The sequence below is a fragment of the Diceros bicornis genome, chromosome 34 (genome assembly GCF_020826845.1).
Source record: "Diceros bicornis minor isolate mBicDic1 chromosome 34, mDicBic1.mat.cur, whole genome shotgun sequence".
Lineage (NCBI taxonomy): Eukaryota > Metazoa > Chordata > Mammalia > Perissodactyla > Rhinocerotidae > Diceros > Diceros bicornis.
The window spans coordinates 23112735-23135487 of record NC_080773.1 but is presented as its reverse complement, the minus strand read 5'-3'; the positions used below and the strand labels follow the sequence as shown (position 1 = coordinate 23135487).

The 22753-nt window shown below is 53.2% G+C and overlaps 1 protein-coding gene across 1 annotated transcript; it reads right to left on the bottom strand.

Moving 5' to 3' along the window:
- Positions 1-403: 403 nt before the first annotated feature.
- SELENOW (selenoprotein W) lies at positions 404-4872 on the bottom strand. The gene is made up of 6 exons (XM_058529718.1): positions 4774-4872; positions 3237-3261; positions 3087-3140; positions 2840-2914; positions 2634-2732; positions 404-818 (listed from the first exon to the last, which is right to left on the bottom strand). The coding sequence occupies exons 1-5, from the start codon at positions 4800-4802 to the stop codon at positions 2652-2654; spliced, it is 264 nt and encodes an 87-aa protein (XP_058385701.1). The 5' UTR covers positions 4803-4872; the 3' UTR covers positions 404-818; positions 2634-2651.
- Positions 4873-22753: the final 17881 nt, after the last annotated feature.

Genomic DNA, 22753 nt, shown 5'->3' with positions numbered 1-22753 from the left:
AGGGCGGACCCGCAGAGACCACGTGACCACGCAAGGCGGCAGCCAGCCCTCTGCAAGCAGAGACCTCAGCAGACCCAAACCCATGACACCTGATCTGGGACTTCCAGCCTCCAGAACGAGAAATTAACTGTCTGGTGTTCGAGCCCCCAGCCTATGGTATTTTGGGAAGGCCGCCCTAGCTGACCAAGAGCGTCAGAGAAACGTGGATCCACAAGATGGATTTGAACAAAAGAGCTGGGTCTCGTTTGAATAAAATCGCCCCTGCATGTTTCTTCATTTGTGTAACCTCAGAGCTGCCAAAAGTGCGTATTTATTAGCAAGGGCCCGGTGCAGGGGTGCGCGATACCTGGTGGCTCATTTCCTGCAGTGGAGACCGGGGGAGGAGGTTCCGGGGGAAAAGAGACGCACGCAGACACAGGCACGTTTTGCTGAACTCATCCAGTGTTTACTGAATTGTGAACGTTGCGGTCGTTGCTGAGTTCTGAGATTCACTCATCCTGGTCCCTCTCTCAGCTCCCCGTTGAGAAGGAAGCCTGGAGCAGGACCATCCCACACGCCCAAGGGAAGACGGGGGGACACGGGGGATGCAGGGAGCTGGGGACAAGTCAAGGAGAGGAAGGAGCAGGGCCAGCGTGCAAAGCCAGACTCCCGGGACACAGACACACACTCACACACACACAGGCAAAGTCCAGGGGCGTCGATCTCTGCCCCACCCGGCGTCTGCGAGAACCTCAGGGAAAGACCAGGCGTCCAGGGGAGATTTCAGCCCTTCCCGTCATGAAGCAGCTGCCGAGGGGGGCCGGGCCAAGGCCGCTGGACTGCAGAGAGAAGGGGTGGGAGGGGGGTCAGCTGCACAGGGAAAGGCCGGGCTGGGGCCTGTGACGAAGAGAGATAAAAGGGAGACGAGGAAAACGCTGTCCCATAGAGAAACGGAGGCACGAGGAAAATAGGGTGCCCATGAGAAAAAGAGTGTAACCCATCAAGACGGGTTGGCTAAGACTTAGTCCTCCGTTGAGTTTGTCGTGAGAAACTCTGATGAGAAAAATGAGGCAGATGGAAGGCTGACGGGCGGCCACCAGCAGACCTGATAGAGAGCTTGACACATATGCCCCACGGGGAGCTGTTCCCGCAGAAGCCACTGACAGCTGAAACTGGATTCTCTGATACCCCCGTCGGCCCACTCCAGCTCGGGGTGCCCCACACAGTCCTCTTCTTTAGTCACCAGCTGGTCAGCACCCACCGTGCAGAGGACTCACCCCGCCCACACACAGGTGCCCTCGCCCCAGCGCCTGGGAGGAACCTCTAAGCCCCTGGCATGTCCTGCCTGGTAAGAGTGACTTGGTCCGCCTAGGGCCACACCAGACAATCTGTGCTAAAATGTGATTGATGTGGGGGCCCTGGGCCACACGGTAGCAGCTCTTGACCTAACAAGGGGCTGGAGATGAAGGTCAGGCACACCTATGTGACCACCCCAATAAAAACCCTGGACACCAAGGCTCAGGTGAACGTCCCTGCTTGGCGATACCCCGTGCGTGTTGTCACACATCAGTGGGAGAATTAAGTGCCATCCACACAACTCCACTGGGAGAGAGAACTGGAAGCTGGCGCCCACTCTCTCCTGGACCCTGCCCCCTGGGCCTCTTCCCTTCACTGACTTTAACCTCTATCCTTTCGCTGTAATAAACCATAACCACGGGTATAACAGCTTTGCTGAGTTCTGTGAGTCCTTCCAGCAAACTGCTGAATCTCAGGGTGGTCTTCGGCGGCCTCACAAAACATGCATCCTCCCTCCTTTCTCTTATATAAATCCCATTTTTGCTCATGTTGGATGAAATCATCCATGGATGGATCTCTCTGGAATCCAAGTAAACCTCCTGCTCATTAAGCAGACGCCCCTGAGTTACGGACAGTTTGGAAGTGGCCAACAGTGGGTCCATACAGGGGACATGCTCTAGCTTAGTCTTTACGAATTCAGATCCCACCACGGTGGCACCCCAGGTTCCTTACAGCAACAGTCCACATGCATAAGCTCATGCAGCTTTGAGATTATGCAATTCTTGCTTTTTTTTTTTTTAACACAGGAAGACCCACTTCATTTCGGATCTGCACGTGAGGCAGAACATTCGTATTCCTGTACTGCATGACTTCAAATTTGCAAGTCCAAATTCACATTGACCGTGACCTCACTCTGCTCTAGTAAAGGACCCTAAGAAATGGAACTTGAGCGTGAAGTGTTTGAGAACCAGTTTTCTGGTGCAAAGCATGCTGGGGACAGATACTTGGGTCCAGTTTCCTGGGATGGGATACTCAGTCCTAGACCACCGCGGGGTGTGAACTGACACTCCAGTTCAGAGGGAGAAAGTGCTTCTAGGCTCAGGAACTAGCACTTGGTTCTGGACTGGGCTAGTAATCAGTGCCCAGTTCTAGAACATGAAGGGTTTGCGGCTCATCTAGGACATACTGGCTTGAAAACTGGAAGTCTGGCTCAGAAGGTGCTGATGATCCAGAGAGTAATATGCAAATGGCTACTTACTCTGGAAAGTACTGGGCTGGAAACTAGCACTCAGGTTCTCAGTACATTAGGAACCAGGATCCCCACCCCCCACCCTCGTGTTTAAGAGCGGCCCCCTCACCTCTGCCTTCAGGGCGCATCAGCCCTGAGCCAAGGCGGCTTTGATGGCGGCCACCAGCTTCAGAAACTTGCTCTCCGTGTCCACGAAGCCATCACCTCCCTGGGGACAGGAGGAAGGGGGAAGGGGTGAGCTGGGACCAAGACAGCAATGCCAGCCCCAAGCCCTCTCAAGCCCCAAAACAAGGCGGCATGGACAGACAGACATACCTTCTTGGAGTGAACCAACTTCCCTGCTACTGTCACTTCAAAGAACCCGGTGACCTGGGGTGTCCCCTCGCCACACTGGGAAGAGAGAGATGCTAGAGGAGCTGAGACGCCCTCTTGGGGACGCCGCCCCTGCCCAGGGAATGGAGAACACGGGGGAAGCGGGGGCTGACCCAAACCACCCCCCCTGCCATCCAGGGCTGAGGGACAGACAAGGTGACCCATTCCTTCCCCCATCCCCAAGACTCACGATGTCCAGGCGTCCGGGGAACTCATCTTCTAGCTTCTTCTTCAGCTGAAGATACTGAAAGCAGGTGGGAGGTCCCAATAGGGGTCGACAGGGGCCACAGTGGCTAGCCCTCCTCCCCCGACATCCCCCTGGGGCGGCCACTCTGCTTACCTTGGGCTTGTAGCCTCAAGCGCCACTGGTGGGAGACAGTCCAAGAGAGCAGGTCCCAGGGGAGAGACAGAGACAGGTGGAGACCCAGGGAGAGCAGGGGAGAGGCGGGAGGGCAGGCGGGGGGCCAGGAAGAGATGAAGAGGGGCACAGATGCCCTCAAGAGAGGAGAGCACAGACACACAGAGGGTTGGGGGGCGGCACAGAGATGGGGAGACACGGACACGGGAAGGAGGTGGTCACCCACACAAGGAAACCAACACACAGCAAGGGAGACGACATAGTGAGGGGGTGCAGACAAGAGGGTGACAAGGCAAGCCCACAAGTATGAGACAGAGAAGAGAAGGCGAGAGGGAGGGAAACAGACACTGGGTTAGGACAAGATTGCAGAAACGCACCCCCCCCCCCCCCCCCCCCGCCCCGGCCCGGGGCCACCAGCGGGAGGGTCCCAGTGAAGCCATTACTCCCGGCCTCCCACAGCCTCCCAGCCCTTGGAATGAAACCCAAACGCTTTCCCAACCCCCACAGCCTCCCCAACCCCCACAGCCGGCTATTTCGGGGTGGAGTCTGACGCCCAGGCCTGTGAGAGCCTCACAGTGTCACTCCACCCTGCGCTTTGCTGAGGGGGCAGGGACGTTTCTAACGCTGAGACAGATCAGAGCCTTTCAAAACCCCCAAACCCCCAGTGGCCACTGCAAGACCACAGACCCAGGTTCGAGCCACCCCTGCCACCTGCAGTCTGGACCTCAAGCCAGACCTGACCCCCCCCACTCCCGGCCTCAGTTTCCTCATCTGTAGAGTGGACCAAAAATTCCCCTCCCTGCCTGCAGGGGTTTCTGGGAGGGGGCATTCCCTGAACGTGCATTTATTAGGCGCCAGCATGCCTCTGCACGCCAGCAGAGTAGCGGGCGCCAGAGGAATGAAGCAGTCAACAAGAGAAAGAAAAGCCTCTGCCTTGCTGGGACTTGCACTCCAGCCGGTGAATTAATTCCGTCAAACACTTTTGCCACTGACGCACAGCACTCCATCCTTGACAACTATTAAGATCCCTCTCTCTCCCTCTACAGATGGGGAAACTGAGGCCAGAAAGGGAGGAGGGTTAGCAGCTAGAGGCGCCCACTGTATGCACTCCTTTCCAAACACACACCGGAATATGGAACATTCTCGAACCTTCTCGCCCCGCTGTCCCCATCCCCGTGACTGCTCAGGAAATTGGGGGTGGGGAAACCTAACGCTGGACGGAAGTTCCTCTTTCAACACAAAACTGATCCCCACCCGCTCCCCAAACCCAGCCCCGGAGTCGGGGGTTCCCAAGGGACGCCCACGTGTCTCGGTTCCACCTTTTATAGTAACCGAGACTTCCGAAATGTCATAAACCGGGGAGAGGATCAGCGCCCTCTCCTCTCCGCCCCTCCCCACGCCACCCCACCCACGCGGGATCCCTGTCCTCCTGGAGGGAGCCCCCCCGGCGCCCAGGTCCGTGGGGACGGAGGGTGGGGTCAGGCGGGGGTCGGGAGGGGTTTCTGGCCGTCGTGCTCACCAGTAAACGACTCGGACGGCGAGCGCCATGGTTCGGGAGCGCAGCGACCACGACAGCGCGGACGCACAACCCACCTCCGGCGGGGACGCTCGAGGTCTGCGGCGGGCGAGCCTCCGCGCAAAGGGCGGCTCCTCCGCGTCCGTGGCGCGAACCAACGCGGGGGGGGGGACGGAGGGGACAAAGGCCCGCAGACGGGGACAAGGGGCCCTGCAGCCCGCATTCTGAGGCCCCCCCCCATGCAGGCCGCCCTTCTCTCCCCCGATGGGGCGGGGGGCGCCCCGACAGAGGGAGTCTCCGGGGGAAGCCTCTGCGCGCCCCCTCCCGGATCCCCCTCCGGGCGGGAATGGTATGGCCCCGGGGGCGGGGCTCAGGGCCCAGGGCTTCTGGCCGGATACGGAGTTGCAGACGAGGATGGTGGGTGTACAGCGGCGCCGGGAGGGGGCGCTGTGGGCCCCTCTCCTCCCCGGAGAGGGCGGGAGGGGCGCGTCCCAAAGGGTTCGGGTGCGCCCGGGCTGGTGCACGGAGCTGAGGTCACCAGTGAGAGCTTCAGGGCCCCAGGCTGCCTTATTAGGGCCTGGCAGCTGGATCCGGGCGCCGCCTGATCGCCATTGCGCCTTCCAGCCGTCTCCTAGAGGAGGGGTTCACGGAAGGTGCTGGAAGCTGGCTGCTGAGTTAAGGGGTTAGGGCACGGACGCCTCTCTGTGACCTTCAGCTTCCCCGTTTGGAAGATGGGCGCCATCGCCTTCAGGGAATAGACTGCGTGCCTACCTGCGGTCCTAATTCCGGGGATTTAGCGGTGAAAAAACAGACAAAGCTCCTTCTCTCGTGGGAGTGATTTGGCCGGTGGGGATAAGGGATATGAAGCAACGTGAAAATAGTGCTTCCGGGGGGGGGGGGGCGGGCGTTGATGTGAGCGTTAAATGAGTTCCTACACGTGGAAAGAGCTAGAACAGCGTCTGGCACAGCGGTCAGGTCAATGGAGGTGAACTCGGCCCGAGGTTTCCCCGCCCCAGCCTCCTTATTCCCCTCCCTCGGCTGCACCTGCTGGGTCCCTGATATCTCAGCGCAGGGGGCAAAGGTCAAGTCCTGCTCCACCTCTGTGGCAGGCTGTGTGGCTTCTGACCCCCCCGGGGTTTGGGGAGGATGTAATGAGCCTGTGATCTAGAGAGCTTACAGGCTGGGCACAGGCAATGTCCCATAAACAGAGGTCTTTTTCAGTGGGTTCCAGGGTCCCCAGAACAAGAACCCAAACTGGAGCATGATCTGCCCCATCCTGGTCCCATCCTTCTCGCCATGCCCTGGCCACACAGTCTCCTAACTGAGCTCACCCACTTTCTTCCTCTGGGCCTTTGCACATGCTGTTTCTACCCTCTCCTGCAGCCTGATTCCTGCTGGTCCTCCAAGAATCAGCTCCAACATGTTGTAGGGGAAGTTTTGTGTTTCCGTGGAAGACTATGCCTTGTCTATATTACATCTCTATTAGTTTGCTAGGGCCGTCGTCACAAAGTAACGTAAACTGAGTGGCTTAAACCACAGAAATTTATCTCACAGTTCTAGAGGCCAGAAATTTATCTCACAGTTCTAGAGGCCAGAAATCCAAGATCAAGGTGTCAGCAGGGTTGGTTCCTTCCGAAGGCTGTGAGAAAGATTCTATTCCAGGCCTCTCTCCCAGCTTCTCGGGGTTTGCTGGCCATCTTTGGCATTCCTTGGCTTCTAGAAGCATTGCCCTGATCTCTGCCTTCATCTTCACCCAGCGTTCTTCTGTGTGTGTGTGTGTGTGTGTGTGTGTGTGTGTGAGAAATTTCCCTATTTTATTGTGTGTGTGTGTGTGTGTGTGTGTGTGAGGAAGATCAGCCCTGAGCTAACATCTGATGCCACTTCTCCTCTTTTTGCCAAGGAAGATTGGCCCTGGGCTAACATCTGTGCCCATCTTCCTCTACTTGATATGGGACGCCACCATAGTATGGCTTGACAAGCAGTGAATCAGTGCGCACCCAGGATCCAAACCTGCGACCCCTGGGCCACCGAAGCAGAGCGCGTGCACTTAACCACTTGCACCACTGGGCTGGCCCCAATTTCCCCATTTTATAAGGACACCAGTCATGTTGGATTAGGGCTCCCCTTATTCTGATATGATCTCATCTTAACTAATCACATCTGCAATGACCCTATTTCCAAATAAGGCCGTAGTCTGAGGTACTGGGGGTTAGAACTTCGACATATTAATTTTGGGTGGGACACCATTTAACCTATAACAACATCATTCAGAGTGATATGATTCTATAGGATCTACTTTACAACTCCGTAAATTGTAGGTAAGTGATGGCAGTGCAAAATAATTCTTTTCTACAGACATGCAAATGAATTCTGTCTGGTAGGGGGACAATTCTTTCCCCCATCTTAGTCCATCCGGGCGGCTATAGCAAAATATCACAGCCTGGGTGGCTGATAAACAACCGAAATTTATTGCTCACGGTTCTGGAGGCTGGGAAATCCAAGATGAAGGTGCCAGCTGGTCGGGAAACGGCTCTCCTCTTGGTTCATAGGTGGCACCTTCTGGCTGTGTCATCATCTGGTAGAAGGGGCTAGGGATCTCTCTGGAGCCTCTTTTCTAAGGCACTAATCTCATTCGCGAAGGCCCCACCCTCTTGACTTAAGCACCTCCCAAGGTCCATCTCCTAATAACATCTCTTTGGGGGCTAGGATTTCAACATGGATTTGGGGGGGACACAAACATTCATACCAGAGAAACCCCTCCAAATGTTTTGCCTCCATTTGCACATTCGTTCCAATATTCCTGATCCATGAATGAGTCTGTTCTTTGATTCTCCTTTGAACGGGTTGTAACACCTCACCAGTGTTAAGTCAAATCTTGAACACATGTTCACTTGTAGATCTGTATAAGTCATCCTTTTCCCTCTTTTTCCCAAAATTATCTTGTAACGATACCATCCTCAAGGAAGGCCTCTCAAGCCCCTTGGGCTGGGTCAGGGTCCCCTCAGGGCTCCCCATCGCTGTCCCAACCACTCAGGTTGTCACAGCTCTGGTGCTGCCGCTGCCGTCCCCAGCTCGCACAGCGAGTGGCCGGGCGCAGGACAGAAGCTCAGAGGGTGTTTTGTTGAGGAGACCTAGGGCTGAGAACTTGCCAGCGGCTCCAGAGGGAGAAACACCCCCCTTCTGCCCGAGAACAAAGGGGTCTCTGTTGTCCAGAAGTGGGGGAGGCCGGAGGGATTTGTAATGATTCTTAGGCCAGCAATCCGTCCCTTGCTTGCTCGCTCTTTCTCCCTCTATCCCTCTCTCACACACACACATAAGCACACACACACACATAGACCCATGGTAACACACAGCGCTCACCCTTACCTGCTACACAATTGCACATTCAGACAAACCATGACGCAGCCAGAGACACAACAACGCAACAGTACATGCCTCTATTCTGCCACCAATGACACAAAAGTACACCTGGCCCTCAACATGCAACAGCCCAGACCATACCCACCTAGTGTCACGACAACACAGCTCTAAAGGCACAATGCACAATGGCGGCCACCTCTAGCCGGCCACATGGTGGGAGACACAACTGTACCCCAGACACACACATTGACAATAATACAACACACACATATCCAGCCAGAGGCACAATAGCTCCCGCTGAGATCAAGCTCACTGGGACACACAATTACACACAAAGCAAACTGCTGTATACGGTCACTGGCATTGATACACAACAGCACAGCTGCACACAAACATGATCATTAATGCCCACTGGCGCAGACACACCCACACCCAGCAACACACAACTCCACCGGCCCCCAAGAGACAAAGCCTCACAATAGCACACACCATCATGCCAGGGACAAGACACACAATGAGACTGTACAACCACACTGCTGCACTTGGAGGCAGATGTTGGCACACAACAGCACAGCCACACACACACACACACACGCGCTCTGCAACGTTAACTAACACAATAGCCCAGCCACGCTCCCACACAAACTCTCGCTTGGACACATGTGGACATGAACACCACAGCACACAACACGCGCAGAGCCGCACAACACCACAGAGACCCACCCAGACACACTGCAGCGCAGTTACGCAACACACGGACTCAGCCACTCATACGTCACAGTGGCCCATGCCCAGGCCCGGGGACACGCGGTGGACAGACGTGGTCCCTGCCTCCTGGGGCCCACATTATGGCCGGAGGTGGACACAGGCAGAAAGGAAGCAGGTGTTCCGTGAGGGCCTAGTGAGGGCCGGGGAGAGAATCAAGCCAGGAGCGGGGCGGGAGGGCTGGGCGGGAGTGTGTCAATAGGTCAGGGAAGGCAGCTGTGTTATTAATAAGAGCAGCCAGCACCTACATAGCACGTAAGACGCGGGAGCTGTGTTTGTCCCATTTTCCAGAGAGGTAAACTGAGGCACTTGCAAAGCACAGAGCATGAGCAACTTCCGAGAGGCCAGGAGGCCCAGCCTCTGCCTCGTCCCTGCCCCAGGGAAGATGCTGCCTGAGGCTCTGTGTCCAAGCTGGTGCCCCTGGAGAGCGACCAGGGCGACCCCTTCACGCTCTTCAATGTCTTCAACGCCTGGGTGCAGGTGAGGCCAGCGGCAGGGCCGCCCCGTCTGGCTGTCGTTCTGTCCGGGGTCAGGGCCTCCTGAGGCTGTGACTCCTCCTCGTGCCCCCACCCCAGGGAGGGGCCCTGAGCCCTCCGCAGACAGACTGGGCCCGCCTGGGAGGACCCGTCTCCACCATTCACGGGACCAGCGTGTGCAGAGACCCCGGCTTGAGGGGGAGCCTGGAGCGTGTCCTGAAACACTGACCTGACCCTGTCACTCCTCTCTGCGGCCCCCCAGTGCCCTCTAGACGAGATCCAAACTCCTTAGAGTAGCATCTATTCCTTCCTTCCTTCCTTCCTTCATTCATACAACAAACGTTCCCTGAGGCCCTGATCTGTGCCGTCCCCAGACAAAGAAGACCCAGAGTGGGCGAGGCTAAGATTGGAGGAGGCTGAGGGGGTTGAAGGAGCCCAGAGAGGGGGCTCCTGACCCAGCCTGGGAGGAGTCAGGGAGGGCTTCCTGGAGGAGGGGCCTTCTGAGTTGAGACATAGAGGGGGAGTCTGGCCAAGAGAGTGGAGGAAAGCGTTCCGGGCAGTGGGAGGAGCAGGTGGAGGGCCTCTGTCACCTGGCCCCCGCCTGCGGCCTTTCCAGATTCTCCACACCCAGGCCAAGCAGGGCACCGTGCTGCACCCCACCTGCGTCTTCGCCAACAGCCCCGAGGTGCTGCACACACGGGAGCAGGAGGCCGGGGGCGGCGAAGGGGGCCGAGGTACGGGGAGCCCAGGGGGCTGAGAACCCCCTCCACGGGGGGTGCGAGGGGCGGGGACAGCGACCTCAGGGGCCCCTCGCCGTCTGGGGTTCCCCCTTGTCCTCCCCACATTCCCCTTTGCTGGGGCTGCTGACGTGGGACCTGCAGGAGGGGAGCTCCCAGAAGCCGGACCTCGCTGGGCAGCCTTGGCAAGTCCACCCCACGCTGAGCCCGCCCTCCCCACGGAGGTGTTGGCGACCCTCCAGTGTAACCATGGGCCTATTTAGAGCCAGTTGGAACAGACCCCATCTCTTATCAATAAAGCAATCAAGGATTGTCTTTCAGAAAAACTGCAAAGTCACATAGCCAGAGTATGCGTAAAAGAAGAAATCAGGACCTAAAATGACCTGGGAACTAAAGATCCTCCTCCCCATGGAACCCTAGGACCAGGAAACAACCAGAACTTGAAAGTCAGACTCTTATCAGAAGCAAGGGATCCCTCATTCAGGAAAATCCGGTGTTAAAATTCCTTCCCCACCCCGTCATAAATGTTAAAAACCTTACCATAAATGCTTGAAGCCCACCAATCGAAACCTGTCCCACCAGCATTTCCGTGTGCCAGCCTGTTCTCCCTGACCTCTTAATCTTCGCCCCAAATCCTGAATCGGGGAGACAGATCTGAGGGTACATGCCCCCTGTCTCTCTGCAGAGGGATCTTGCAGAATAAAGGCTGATTTCTCCCCCAAAGGCTGATGTCATAATTAATTGGCTTGTTTATGCGCATCTGGCAGAGAACCTCAATTTTGTGTGGTAACACAAGCACTGTGGCATCCCAAGGCCTGAGTTTTTAGCGAGTAGAGCAGCACCTATCAGGAGACCTGACCTGTGAGCTCTGTGAGCCCCCGGCTTGGTCCAGGGGGCTCCCACAGCTTTTCACAACCCAGGCTGCCATGTGCCTTCATGCACAAATCTTTGCATGGCCACATGCTTTCCTTTCTCTTGGGTAAATACCCGGCTGTGGAATGACTGGATCATAGGGTATGTGTATGGTTCACTTTTTAAGAAAACACCTAACGGTTATCCAGCGTGGTTGTGTTACTGCCCAAGGGGGGTCGTCTGCCCACCGCAAGACATGCCAATAGTTGAGAGGCAAGGAGTAGGAGAAAAAGGACTTGATTATAGCTTGCTAGCAAGGGGGAAGACGGCCGACTCATGTCGGAAAGAACCATCATACAGAAAAAAGACTACAGGGCAGTTATATAGGGGGCTGGTCTCGGGTCAGGGAGGCGTCTGGTCTTCAGATGGGGCAGGCATCTGGTCTAAGTTCCTGATAATCTTTTGTTTTACTGGTTATGCATCAGAGACCAGAGCAAAGTCTTATACCCTGATCTTTCATTTGTCATTGATGATGGCTATCAGCCTAGACTCTCTGCCCGGGGGTCATCACATTCCTAAGGAACTCAAAAGAACAAAGTTGTCAGTTTAGCACAGCTGGGAGGGGCCATAAAATCTACAGAAAAGTTAGCTCTCCTAGAGGGTGCATATCCAGCTGGGCTAGTTAGTCATAGGTCATTCAAAGTTGGAATGTGGTTTCTTTTCTACAATATGGCTTCCCTTATGCCAACCTTGTCTTGAGCTGGTATCAGTTGTACCATTTTACATTCCCCCCAGCAGGTAGGAGAGTTCCAGTTGCTCCGTATCCTTGCCAGCACTTGGTATGGTCAGTCTTTCTAATTTCATCATTCTTTTTTTGTGTGAGGAAAATTAGCTCTGAGCTAACATCTGTTGCCAATCCTCCTCTTTTTGCTGAGGAAAACTTGCCCTGGGCTAACATCCATGCCCATCCTCCTCTACTTTATATGGGACACCGCCACAGCATGGCTTGATAAGCAGTGTGTCGGTGCGTGCTTGGGATCCAAACCTATGAACCCTGGGCCGCTGAAGCAGAGCGCGTGAACTTAACCACTACGCCACTGGGCCGGCCCCTAATTTCGTCATTCTAATGGGCCTGTGGAAGTATCTCATTGTGATTTGAATTTCCCTAAAGATTAATGAGGTTAAGCATCTTTTCATGCCCTTATTTGACATCATATATCTTCTCAAAGCGTCTATTTATTCAAATCTTTCGCCTACATTTTATTGGGTTGTTTGTATTAGTATTAAGTTGTAAGACTTCTTAATATATTCTCGAGACAAGTCTTTTGTCAGATGTCTGTTTTGCAAACATTTTCCCAGCCTGTCACTTGCCTTTTCATCTTGGCAAGTGTCTTTTGAAGAGCAAAAGATTTTCATTTTGATCAAGTCCAATTTATTTTTTCTTTAATTCTACTTCATGCTTTTTTGTGCCGTATGTAAGGTATTTCTGTCAAACCTAAAGCCATTAAGATTTCCTATGTTTTCTTATAGAAGTTTTATGGTTTTAGCTCTTCTTTTAGATCTTACATTTGCTCTTCATTATGTAGCTTCTTATCTTCAAATCAATCACTGCGACACGGCCTTTTCGAGAGACAGAGATTCCGGGCTGCAGGCATGGGGGACGAGGGGGCTCTGTTGTGCAGAAAATAGCTAGTATAGCAGTCTCAGGCCTGCTATCCTTAGAAAGGCCTGCTTGCAAGGTTGCCCTTTACCTCGCATCTGGGAAATTAACTGGTTAACATTTCTCTCCACCGATACAAAACTTTTCCAGAATGATAAGATTTGGCTCGCTGTGCCTAGGCTGTTTGTACTGTGGGGGATCAGAATGGGCCACCCCATAATCTGTCTCTTTGGCATGAGGATTATTTTGAGCTGGTTACTTTTAAGAAACTGCAGACAGAGGAGAGGTTCTGAAAAGTGGAAGTTACACACTGTAAGAGACATTTACGTTTGTAAGGGAAATCTCCATTTGTAAAGGTGTCTCCCTCTCTGTACCCGGAAGAGGGGGATGACTTTATGTCTAGAAACTCTTGTCAATGTGGAAGGCAAGGACTTAAATCTGCATGATAACCTTACTCTTGTTTACTGTGCTTTTCTGGTAATCTCCCATAACCGACTCTCCCCACCCCCAACATCCTCCGTTGTCTTTAGCTGAAGATAGTATTTAAGGTAACAGCCTCTGCCATTTTGGCGAGTTACTCAGTTTTCCTGGGTCTCTCCCGTGTAGACATGTTATGAAGCTTTGTTTGATTTTCTCCTGTTATTCTGTCTCATGTCAATTTAATTCGTAGCCCAGCCAGAAGGACCTAGAGGGTAGGGGATTTGTCTTCCTCCCCTACAGTACAAAACTATATGATTTATGCTGCTCACACCTGCTTCCTTCTGGAAGTCTGGCATTTGGGTACATGCTAGGCAGAGGGAGCCCATGTGACCAGCCCCCTCCCCCCCCCAAAAACCTCGGGTCCTGAGTCTCTAATGGTCTTCCCTGGGCAGAAACATCACACACATGTTGCCGCATTTTCATTGCTCCTGTTAAAAGGGAGATGCAGGCCCAAAAAGGAGTCACTGTGCCAAGCCCCATATCAGCAAACCAAGATTTAATATTTAACCTAATTGCAGGTTCAGCCTCTCCCCAGAATGTAACCTTTAGCCAGTCAGCATGGAATCACCTAGTCAGCACTAGTGAGATAATCTGCCCCATAAAACCCTGCCCTTTCCCTTAGGAAGGTGGCCTTGCCTGAAACAATGCCTTCAGAATGCATTAGAAACAGCATTGTAATAATTTCCTTTTTTCTGCTCCCTCTCTACCTTTAAGAACATTTCCTTTCCTACAGCTCAACGGAGCTCCTTTCCACTTGCTAGGTGAGATGCTGCCCAATTCATGAATCGTCCAATAAAGATCTTTAAACAAAGGAGACCATGAACAAAACAAAAAGACAACCCATCAACTGGGAGAAAATATTTGCAAATCATATATCCGACAAGGGGTTAATTTCCAAATATATAAAGAACTCACACAACTCAACAACAACAAAACAAACAACTCGATCAAAAAATGGGCAGAGGATATGAACAGACATTTTTCCAAAGAAGATATACAGAGAGCCAACAGGCACATGAAAAGATGTTTAACATCACTGATCATCAGGGAAATGCAAATCAAAACTGCAATGAGATACCACCTTACACCTGTCAGAATGGCTATAATTAACAACACAAAACTAACTAATGTTGGAGAGGATGTGGAGAAAAGGGAACCCTCATACACTGCTGGTGGGAATGCAAACTGGTGCAGCCACTATGGAAAACAGTATGGAGATTCCTCAAAAAATTAAAACTAGAAATACCATATGATCCAGCTATCCCAATACTGGGTATCTACCCAAAGAACATGAAATCAACAATACAAAGAGATCTATGCACCCCTATATTCATTGCAGCATTATTTGCAATAGCCAAGACATGGAAGCAACCCAAGTGCCCATCAACTGACGAATGGATAAGGAAGATGTGGTATATACACGATGGAATACTACTCAGCCATAAAAAAGACAAAATTTTGTCAAAATTTGTTATTTGCAACAACATGGATGGACCTTAAGGGTATTATACTAAGCGACAGAAGCCAGACAGAGAAGGACAAACATCATATGATTTCACTCATATGTGGAAGATAAACATACGGATAAGGAGAACAGATTGGTGGTTACCAGAGGGGTAGAGGGTGGAGGGAGGGCAAAAGGGGTAAAGAGGCACATATGTAATTGACAGATAAAAACTAGACTATTGGTGGTGAGCATGATGCAGTCTATATGTTACCAGACACATAGCCGGGTTCTTTACCTGCCACACGAGTGGGGCCAAATAAAACTAGAACACCAGGCTTACGGCAAGGAAAGAGTTTTTATTTCGGGTGACGTCAGCCGGGAGACGAGAGCGCTCAAATTTGTCCCGTCTCCCCAAAAGGTGGGAGGCAAGAGGTTTTAAAGGTTGTGAGGAATGTGGCTGCTTGTAGGGAGGGGGAGCCTGTGGCCTTGCTGGTCGTGTTTTCCCATCAGCCTGTGTTTGGCCTTCTGAGGCTGCCGGCAGGGAGGAGGATGGTGGTTAAGGGAATTGTAGGTGGGCGTCCTTCAGCCGTCTCCGTCTCCCTGGTGGATGGTGGATTCTGGCACCAGGAAGCCAAGGAGTTGAGGTCTGAGAAGCTTTAGCTCCTTGATATCACTTTCCCTGTAACAAACCTCAAGAACTGGTAATTAGCCAAAACATCGGTGTGAGCCCAGCTTGAGGCCACCTGGGCTTTTAACAATTTGTAAAACAACCAATATCTACACGTGAATGTAACTCTGAGAAGCAAAAGAGGATGAGTGTTTTTGGTTTTAACTCCATATATTCTGGGTTTAATGTAGGGGAACTGATATCAGGGCCGGCATCATATGCAGAAACTGATACATAATAATGTACACCTGAAATTACAGTTATAAACCAATGTTATAAACCAGTATGACCTCAATAAAATAATTTAAATAAATAAATAAAAATAAAGCCAATTAGATCTTTAAAATTTACTCAGGTGAATTTTGTGTTTCTTTTTTTAACCCTGGGGAAGAGTGTTCCGGGTGACCCCGCCTGGGAGGAAGAGAGCGTCCAAAAGCTGGCACATGGATTCCTCCAGACTCTCTTTTTCCCTAAGGATCTGCTGTTCGTCCTTACTGTGTCACCATAATAAGTAACTATATCCTGACTCCTGTGGGACCTTTTAGAAAATCTCCAAACACAGGGGTGGTTTGGGGACCCCAACACAACTTGACCAGACTCGAATAAGAGGGAAGAATGTGGATGAAAAAGCCAATAACACACAAACCGCCCCACGCTGTTCGACTGTGGCTGGGGTTGGGAGGCTGACAGGAATCGCTTTATGAAATAAAAATTCTCCTGCACTAGGTAGGGGGAGAAAGGGCAGCTTTCACAGGTTTGGGATATAAGACAAACCCACATCAGAAAGGTTTGGGATATAATGCAAATTCCAAATGCATGTTTCCAGCCCCTGAATTCCAGCGTTTTACATCCAACTGTCTACTTGACATCGACACTTGGGCATCTAACGGGAACCTCGAACCCCAGTTCCTGATTCCCCCACCCCACTGCTGGGCCCCTCTTCTTCACCAGTCTTCCCAGTCTCAGAAAATGGCAACTCCAGACCAGGCGGAAAACCTTGGCGTCACCATTGACTTTTTTCCGTCTCCTGTGCATCAGCCAATTACAGTGGATCTTTCAAAATGTACCCTGGGTGCACCCACCTCTCCCCACCCTCACCTGCCAGAGCTAGGGGAGGCGCCGTCACCTCCCCCAAGACTCAGTGGGCCGCCCTGGTTCCCCTACAGTCTGTTCCCCCACGCGGCCGCCAGGGGGCGCCGGTCCCCACGTCCCTCCTCTGCTCAGAACCCTCCGTGGCTCCCAGCTCAGAGGCCAAGCAGAATCATCACCGTGGCGCTCAAGGGCTCGCATGTTCTGCCCCCTTATCTCTCTGATCTTACCCCCTCCTCACTAGGCTCTAGCCTCACTAGCCTCCTGGCCCTTCCCGGAACATAGCTGACACACTGCCTTCTCAGAGGCTCAGAGGTTTTCTCTTTTTCTTAAATTGAGGTAAAAGTTACGAAACATAAAATTAACCATTTTAGAGATACGAGTCAATGGCATTTAGAACAATCACAGAGTACACCCTTCCTATTTTTAAAAAATGGTCCTCAGTCGTCATTTCTTACACGAAATGATGGTGATGGGAGATGGGAGTGGTGAGGATTTTTTTAATTGTAAAATACACATAACATTTACCATTAGAGGCATTTACTGCAGTCAACGTTGTGCAACCAGCACCTCTATCTAGTTCCAAGACATTTCCATCACCCCAAAAGGAGGCCCGCCCCCATTAAACAGTCACTTCCCACTCCCCTCCTCCCCCCACCCCAGCCCCTGGCAACCACCAGTCTGCTCTCTGTCTCTACGGATCTGCCTCTTTTGGACATTTCGTGTAAACGGAATCCCGCACTATGTGTTCTTTTGTGTTTGACTTCGCATAATGTTTTTGAGGATCATAGCATTGTAGCATGGATCCACCCCAGAGATTTTGCATTTCCCGTTCCCTCCGCATGGAACACTTTTCCTTTAGACGGTCGCAGGCCTCTCTCCTCATTGCCTTCAGATCTTTGCTCAAATCTTTGTCACTTCTTCGCTGACATCCTATTTAAAATCGCAACCCCTCCCCCAGCCCTCTGAACCCCGTTTTCCTAACAGCACTTATACCCTTGACGTTCTATGTACTTTACTTATGATTTTTTTTGACTCTGTTAGCCGTCTCCCCCACTCGAATGTGCACTAGAATGTGTTTTTCCGTTTTGTCCTCCTCCTGGTATGTGCCCAGCATCTAAAGTAGGGGGTGGCACACGGCGGGCACTCTGTAAATACTTGTCAGATAAATGCATCTTTAAGAAAATAGTTAGTAAGCTTATTGTTGAGTCGCTTATGTCAACGGCTATGATTGTGAGTTTCATTAAATTGCACAAAAACCATCTTTAAAACGACGTCATTTATTTGAATGTTCACAAACCTTCGAAACAATTGGTGTAAAAACCGTATGTGAAACAGGAAAGCAAACTCAGTCCTTTGTTAACACCAGGAGAATTCTTATCTTCCTCTCCCTGCGATAATGATTATCTCTTCGTAGGCTAGCACCAGGCGCTTAGAATTCAGGCAAATTGGATGGGGGCGGGGGGATGCATTTCCTTGCGGAGGAGCCCTTGGCTGATAACAAACTCATTTGCATCCTTAAAGGGGAAAGGCATGTTTCAGATTTTAAATGTTTTGAAGTAGGGTTTATAGCCTCTTCTTCCACCGGGGGCAGATTTGTCCCAAGTCCCACCGAGTTCCCGACTACAGGGGGCATACTGTGCCACGGGGCGTACCGGTGCATACGGTAGAGGCAGGAGCTAGCGTGACCTATTCTGGTGAATACGGTACTCAGAGGAGCTAGGGCGGTTATTTGGGTGCGGGCTACACTGAGGAATACGGTACCTGCAGGAGGCTGGGGGCCTTCAGTGGTGCTGGTGACAAGGGTATTTACTCCAAGGTCGCCTCCTGGGGCGAGCCCTTCCTTGACGGTCCTTTTTTTAAAAAAAAAAAAAAATTTACTTTTATTAACACAGTAAACTGCACAAATATTAAATGCACAGCTCCGTGAATTTTTCATATGTATAACACCATTTAACCACTTCAAACGTATAGAGTGCATGCTGTATGATTCCCCTTATATGAAGTTCTAAAACAGGCCAAACTAATGTGTAGCGATATAGGTCAGGACAGCGGTGACCCTTGGCGAGCTGACAGGTAAGATGCCTGAGAAAACTTTCTGGGGAACCAGAAATGATCTATAACGACAGTGGAATGGATGGATGGAGGGAGGGAGGGAGGCAGGGAGGGATGGAGGGATGGATGGATGGAGGGAGGGAAGGATGGATGGATGGAGGGGTGGATGGAGGGGTGGATGGAGGGAGGGAGGGAGGGATGGGTGGAGGGCTGGAGGGAGGGAGGGAGGGAGGGATGGAGGGAGGGGTGGATGGATGGAAGGGTGGATGGATGGTTGGAGGGGTGGATGGATGGAGGGAGGGATGGATGGATGGAGGGAGGGAAGGAGGGAGGGATGGATGGATGGAGGGAGGGGTGGATGGATGGATGGAGGGAGGGGTGGATGGAGGGATGGATGGAGGGAGGGAGGGAGGGAGGGATGGATGGAGGGAGGGATGGATGGAGGGAGAGGTGGATGGAGGGGTGGATGGAGGGATGTAGGGGTGGATGGAGGGAGGGAGGGATGGATGAATGGATGGAGGGATGGATGGATGGATGGAGGGAGGGATGGATGGAGGGAGGGAGGGGTGGATGGAGGGATGGAGGGGTGGATGGAGGGATGGAGGGAGGGAGGGAGGGAGGGATGGAGGGGTGGACGGATGGATGGAGGGGTGGATGGAGGGATGGATGGAGGGAGGGAGGGATGGAGGGAGAGGTGGATGGAGGGGTGGATGGATGGAGGGAGGGGTGGATGGATGGATGGAGGGGTGGATGGAGGGAGGGAGGGGTGGATGGAGGGAGGGAGGGAGGGGTGGAGGGAGAGAGGGAGGGAGGGAGGGAGGGAGGGGTGGATGGAGGGAGGGAGGGGTGGAGGGAGAGAGGGAGGGAGGGGTGGAGGGAGGGAGGGAGGGAGGGAGGGAGGGAGGGGTGGAGGGAGAGAGGCAGGGAGGGAGAGAGCGAGGGAGGGATAGATGGATCCATTGATGAATGAATGGGGTGGAATGAGGCCTGTCAGCCCCTGGGGGTCCTGGGTAAGGTCTCAGCCTGGCAACGGGGGAAGGCACAGGGTGGATGGGGGTGGGAGGGTGCGGCAGGGGGGCTGTCAGGAGTGAGGCCTGACACCCCTTGCCCACAGCAGAGTGACAAGGACCTATAGAGCAACTGTCTCTGCACCTTCTGGCGTCTCCCCTACCATGACCTACACATGCCCCTCAAGGGCAAGGACCCCTGTCCATCCTACCCTCCCGCCGGCCCCCACTCGTTAACTGCTCCTCCCCCTTTAACTAACCCCTGCCCAGCCTCACTCCCCCGCTCCTCCAGGCCGAGGTCTTGGTCCAGGCCCGAGTGGAGAGGGTTTGTAACCAGTGTGGCCATATTCATCAAGTCTCATTGACTGACCCCGCAGCCCCCAGACCCCCAGAATCCCCTCTGGACGGGCCCAAAGAGGCGTCTCCTCAGATCTGCTCCAGTCCATTCAGAAAGCAGCAGCCACGGCGTTGGCACCCCCGAGGTCTAGCTTTTATCTCGCCTGCTGCAGTGTGGCCCTTTTGGGGGGTCCTGAGTAGAGGGGACGAGGAGTTAGGGTCGCGCGGGAACCTCGCAGGCGGGCTGGCTCCGGGCGCGGGCTCTCGGCGCCCCCTGGCGGCCACCGCCTCTCCTGCATCTCTACTCGCTTCCCCTTAAGCTTGGGAGACCCTGCATTTGACCGTCCACACCGGTCACTCAGGGGGACGTTAATGTCCACGCAGGACCACGCGCGGTGCCAGGAGACCGCTCCCGTCACCAGGGGCGGCCCCGCCCTGGATCCTGGGGTAGTTCTCAGCACTCCATCCCCTGACCTGGCCTCTTGGCCGCCCCGCCTCCTTCCTGGGGTGGGGATGGGGGTGGGGGTGGTTCATCCGCCGCCCAGGTTCCCCCCACTTGAATGGCCGCTTCTGCTGAGTCCCCTTTGCTGCCCGCCCTCCTCTCCTCCTTCCCCACTCTTCCTTCCTCCCCTCCTTTGTCTACACTGGTTCCTAGTACCCACTGCCTCAAATGCCACCCACACCCACGCGCTGACCCCCAGTCTCTCCCTGGCCAGTCCCCTGAGCTCTGGCCCCTGTGTCCAGCCACTTCCGCCACATCGTCATTTACAAGCCTAACAGACAGCTCAGGCTTCATCGGGCCAAAGTCCCATCCGGATTTCCCTGCCCAAACCCACTCTCACTTGAATTGTCCCCATCTCTGCTGACCTGTTTTTGACTCATGCCCCTCCATTCATTCATTCAATTTTCATTCATTCTCTCACCCTCTGCATCTCCCCACCAGCCAGGAAGGTGACAGAGCTTTACTTTCTGGAATTTGTGTTCCCAAACCACCAATGCCCCATCTCAGCATAGGGCACCTCCATCCATCCAAATGTTCTGCCCAGAATATTCTTGGTGTCATTCATCCTCGATCTCCCTCCGGCCCTCTCACATGCACACACAGCCTCTTAGCCAATCTGTGCTTCCCACCTTCAAAATGTACCCAGAATCTGCCCAGATCTCACCTCCACTGAGACCACTTGGTCCAGCACCATCATCTCCCACCTGGACTATTGCAGTAGCTTTCTCGCTGGGTTCCCTGCTTTATCTCTTGCCCCCGATAATCTGTTCCCCAGACACAGCCAGAGGGACTCTCCTCCCGCACAGGTCCCCATGGCCCTGCATTACCTGGTCCCAGGTCGCATCGCCTCCCGCCCTCTCTCCTTGGTTCACTTGGCTGCAAGCACCCAGGTCTCCCTTGCCATTCCTGAGGTTCCCAACCCCAGGGCCTTTGCACTGGCTGTTCTCTCTATCTGGAAAGCTTTTCCCTGTGATAGCCACATGGCTGTCTCCCTTGTTTTATTCCAGTCTCTGCTCAACTGTGAGCTACTAGGAAAGGACTTAGGAAAGGAAAGTATTTTGGCTCAGTTCTTGGTCAGGTAAGTGGAGGTGGGGGCAAATGGAAGGGCTGTCAACACCCCCCCGATGAACCTGTGTGGCAGGTAAGGCACAAAGGGCTCAGCCGTCTGTGTGTCTGTGTTCCTGCCTCATTCATGGAAGCCTGGGCTAAGTGGAATGAGAAAGTCCTGGCTGGACTCTGACTCTTGGCAAGGCTGTGTGGCCTTGGGTAAGCCCCTTGCCCTCTCTGGGCCACTGTCTCTTCTGCTGGCAAATGAACACAGCAAAAATGTCAACTTTTCGCAGTGGTTTAGTGTCATGCAGATCTTGAAAAGCTCTTAGAATTTTTAAATGATTTTCCTGCTTATAAAAGCAATGCATGGCTGTCTCGGGCAGGGATTGGAGCCTATGTAGAAACAACTCCTGGTGTTTTAAACAGGAAGGGATTTAATCCAGGGAACTGGGTGCTTATGAAACCGCGGGAGGCTGGAGCAGCGGGCTCTGGGCTGGGCCCTCAGGAAGGATGCCCAGGACGACAGCACAGAGCCCCCCACGAGGGCTGCCGCTGGGTTCAGGGATGCCCCGTCCTGGTGTGACCCTGGGGTCGCGTCTCTGGAGGGACTCTCACTGCTGAAACCTGCTCCTCGACCAGAATCCAGCTGCAAGGGCGTCTGGGAGATGCAGCTGCTGCAAGGAGGGTGGGGGCCGGCCCAGCCCGTGTGCCCCCAGCGAGGAACAGGGAGGGAATGAGAGGACAGGGAAGCGCAGACGAGGAGGAAGATGCCACCACCGTCCTTCACCAGTTGGCTCAGGCCCTCTTACCCTTGGCCGAGCCCCCCCAGGCCTTTCTCTCCTAGTGTTTATATGTTTTTTTTTTTTTTTTTTTTTGCTGAGGAAGATTCACCCTGAGCTAACATCTGTGCCTATCTTCCTCTATTTTGTATGTGGGTCACCACCACAGCATGGCTGATCAGTGGTGTATGTCTGCACCTGGGATCCAAACCCGGACTGCCAAAGCGGAGCCCGCCAAACTTAACCACTAGGCCGCCGGCCCGGCCCCCCCATATACACATCTTTTAACTAGTCAAGATCATACTGTGTCCTTTTCCCCATCTAAAAGTTCTCTGAGACAGACCATAAGAATTTCCCCAGATTGTTAAAAATTCTTCCTAAAGCTGACTTTTTCTTAAACGGTGGTGAAACACCCGAGTGTGGACATACCGCTTGTAAGAACCCCTTTCCCTTGTTCTACATTCGGACCGTTTCTGTTTCTAGCCTTCCGAAGAGCTCAACGGCAGACACCTTTGCGTACACTGAGGATCTTTGTCCACATTTTGAATTCCTATTTTAAAAAGTTTTCTCCATTACAGAAAACTTGGAAAAGCTGTAAAAAGTAATCAGGTACGGGAACGCCCTGGAATCCTCCCTGCCCCAGGAGACTCTGGGCGTGGGGTGTGTTTGCTGGACGGCGGCGTGGATGAGGGCAGATCCTGTTGGCTGTTTCCACAGAGCG